This window comes from Orycteropus afer, unplaced genomic scaffold (assembly GCF_000298275.1).
Source record: "Orycteropus afer afer isolate SDZICR_OR568_19922 unplaced genomic scaffold, OryAfe1.0 scaffold00275, whole genome shotgun sequence".
NCBI lineage: Eukaryota > Metazoa > Chordata > Mammalia > Tubulidentata > Orycteropodidae > Orycteropus > Orycteropus afer.
The window spans coordinates 2,982,173-2,983,771 of NW_006921862.1; the positions used below are offsets into that span (position 1 = coordinate 2,982,173).

Below are 1,599 nucleotides of genomic sequence, written 5' to 3' on the forward strand. Positions count from 1 at the left end.
GGCATAACATACTATACAAAACATTGTTCCACCTCCTACTTTGGTGAGTAGTGACTGGGATCTTAAAAGCTAGCAAGCTGCCATCTAGATGCAACGACGGATCTCTCCTCGTCCAGAGAAAAGAAGAATGAAGAAAACCAAAATTCATGGAAACAATAGTCCTAGTGAGTGGTACACCATCTGATCTGCAGCCTATATGACTATGAGACCGGAAGAACTAGATGGTGTCCGGCTACCACTGTCATCCACTTGGAAGGGGATCCATGTAGGAGATCCTGAATAGAGAGGGAGAACAATGTGGAACAAAACTCAAAATCATTTGGAGAAAATAAAAGGGGGGGGACCAGGTTTGCTGGTCCGATAGAGCCTGGTGGAACCACTGAGACTATGGCCCCTAGCTACCCTTCAGGTCTGGAATTGAACCCACATCTGTGATTTCCAGCCAAACAGAAGACAAGCATATGAGTTGAACATTTACCTGAGATAGATACACTCCTTGGAGAGAAAAATCATTGAGAAAGAAGGGCTGTGTACGCACAGAGAGACAGCCCAGGTGACAGGAGTCCATGGAGGGATGGACACAGGAAAGAGGTAACTATGGGGAGGAGTGGGAGGGAGCTGTTGCATTGTGGTAAACTGTGGTCAATGTCATGAGACAAAGTGTATGCAAACTGCTGTATGGAAAGTGAATTTGCTCTGTAAATCTTCACCCAAATCACAATTTTAAAAAAAGAAATAAAGAAGGAACATTATGGCAACTCTTACCCTGAATGTTTGTTTTCCCTTTTGGTTAGTTGCACTTTTGTCTCTTTCTTTAAGTTTAAAGGCATTATATCTGGTTTTTGGTTTTTTTTTTTTGTTTGTTTGTTTTTCCTGTATTTAAGCAACTCCAGCATTGCAGTCAATAGATTGAATATGAGGATCCATGTGGTTTATGTTATTTCCATGACCTTAGACAGAATTAATATAAACAAAAGCCTATTTTGTCATCAAAGAGTAGGAGTCAGAGTAATCAAAATGTGGATTGTTTTTACGTCCTAGCCCAACCTTAATGTCTCAGGTCAAATTACTTCTGGCTTCAATGTCCCCTTTTATAATAACACCTTCCTTTCAGGTTTGTTGTGAGAATTCCATAAGAAAGTATGTGTCAAGTGCCTGGCACACACAGGATGCTAAATAAATGGTAGCTCTTGGCAGTATTATCATTTCTATTATTAAGCTCCCTAAAGGAATGAAAAATGTTTTCTTACCTTTTCACTTAGCTTACTTAATGGAGCTACATTACTGTATCCTCCAGTGCAAACAGGCCTTTCTCTAAAGCATGAATTCACAATAAAATTAAATGGATCATTTTCTTGAATTGCCTTGCAGGTTCGTTTTTGCAGGGAGCAGAGAAATCCATATCCCTGGTTCGAGGAGGGAGGAGTGAATTTGCAGCAGCTTTGGCATGGGAGAAAGGGAGATCTGGGCCTGAGGAGAAGACTTATACTGAGTGGGTAGAATCAGTGAAGGAAAATCCTGTTGTGATTGACTTTGAGGTGAGATTAAAACATATTATGGGTAAAAGCTGAAGTAGTGTTCTATTTTTTTTTTTTTTAA

General features: G+C 40.1%; 1 protein-coding gene across 1 annotated transcript in view; it reads left to right on the top strand.

The window, feature by feature from the left end:
• The window catches only part of C6 (complement C6), a 129,864-nt gene that overhangs the window by 80,141 nt on the left and 48,124 nt on the right, over window positions 1–1,599 (top strand). Inside the window, exon 9 of the mRNA XM_007950533.2 lies at window positions 1,372–1,538. Coding sequence (XP_007948724.1) covers window positions 1,372–1,538 — 167 coding nt within the window. The remainder of the gene's footprint in view (window positions 1–1,371; window positions 1,539–1,599) is intronic.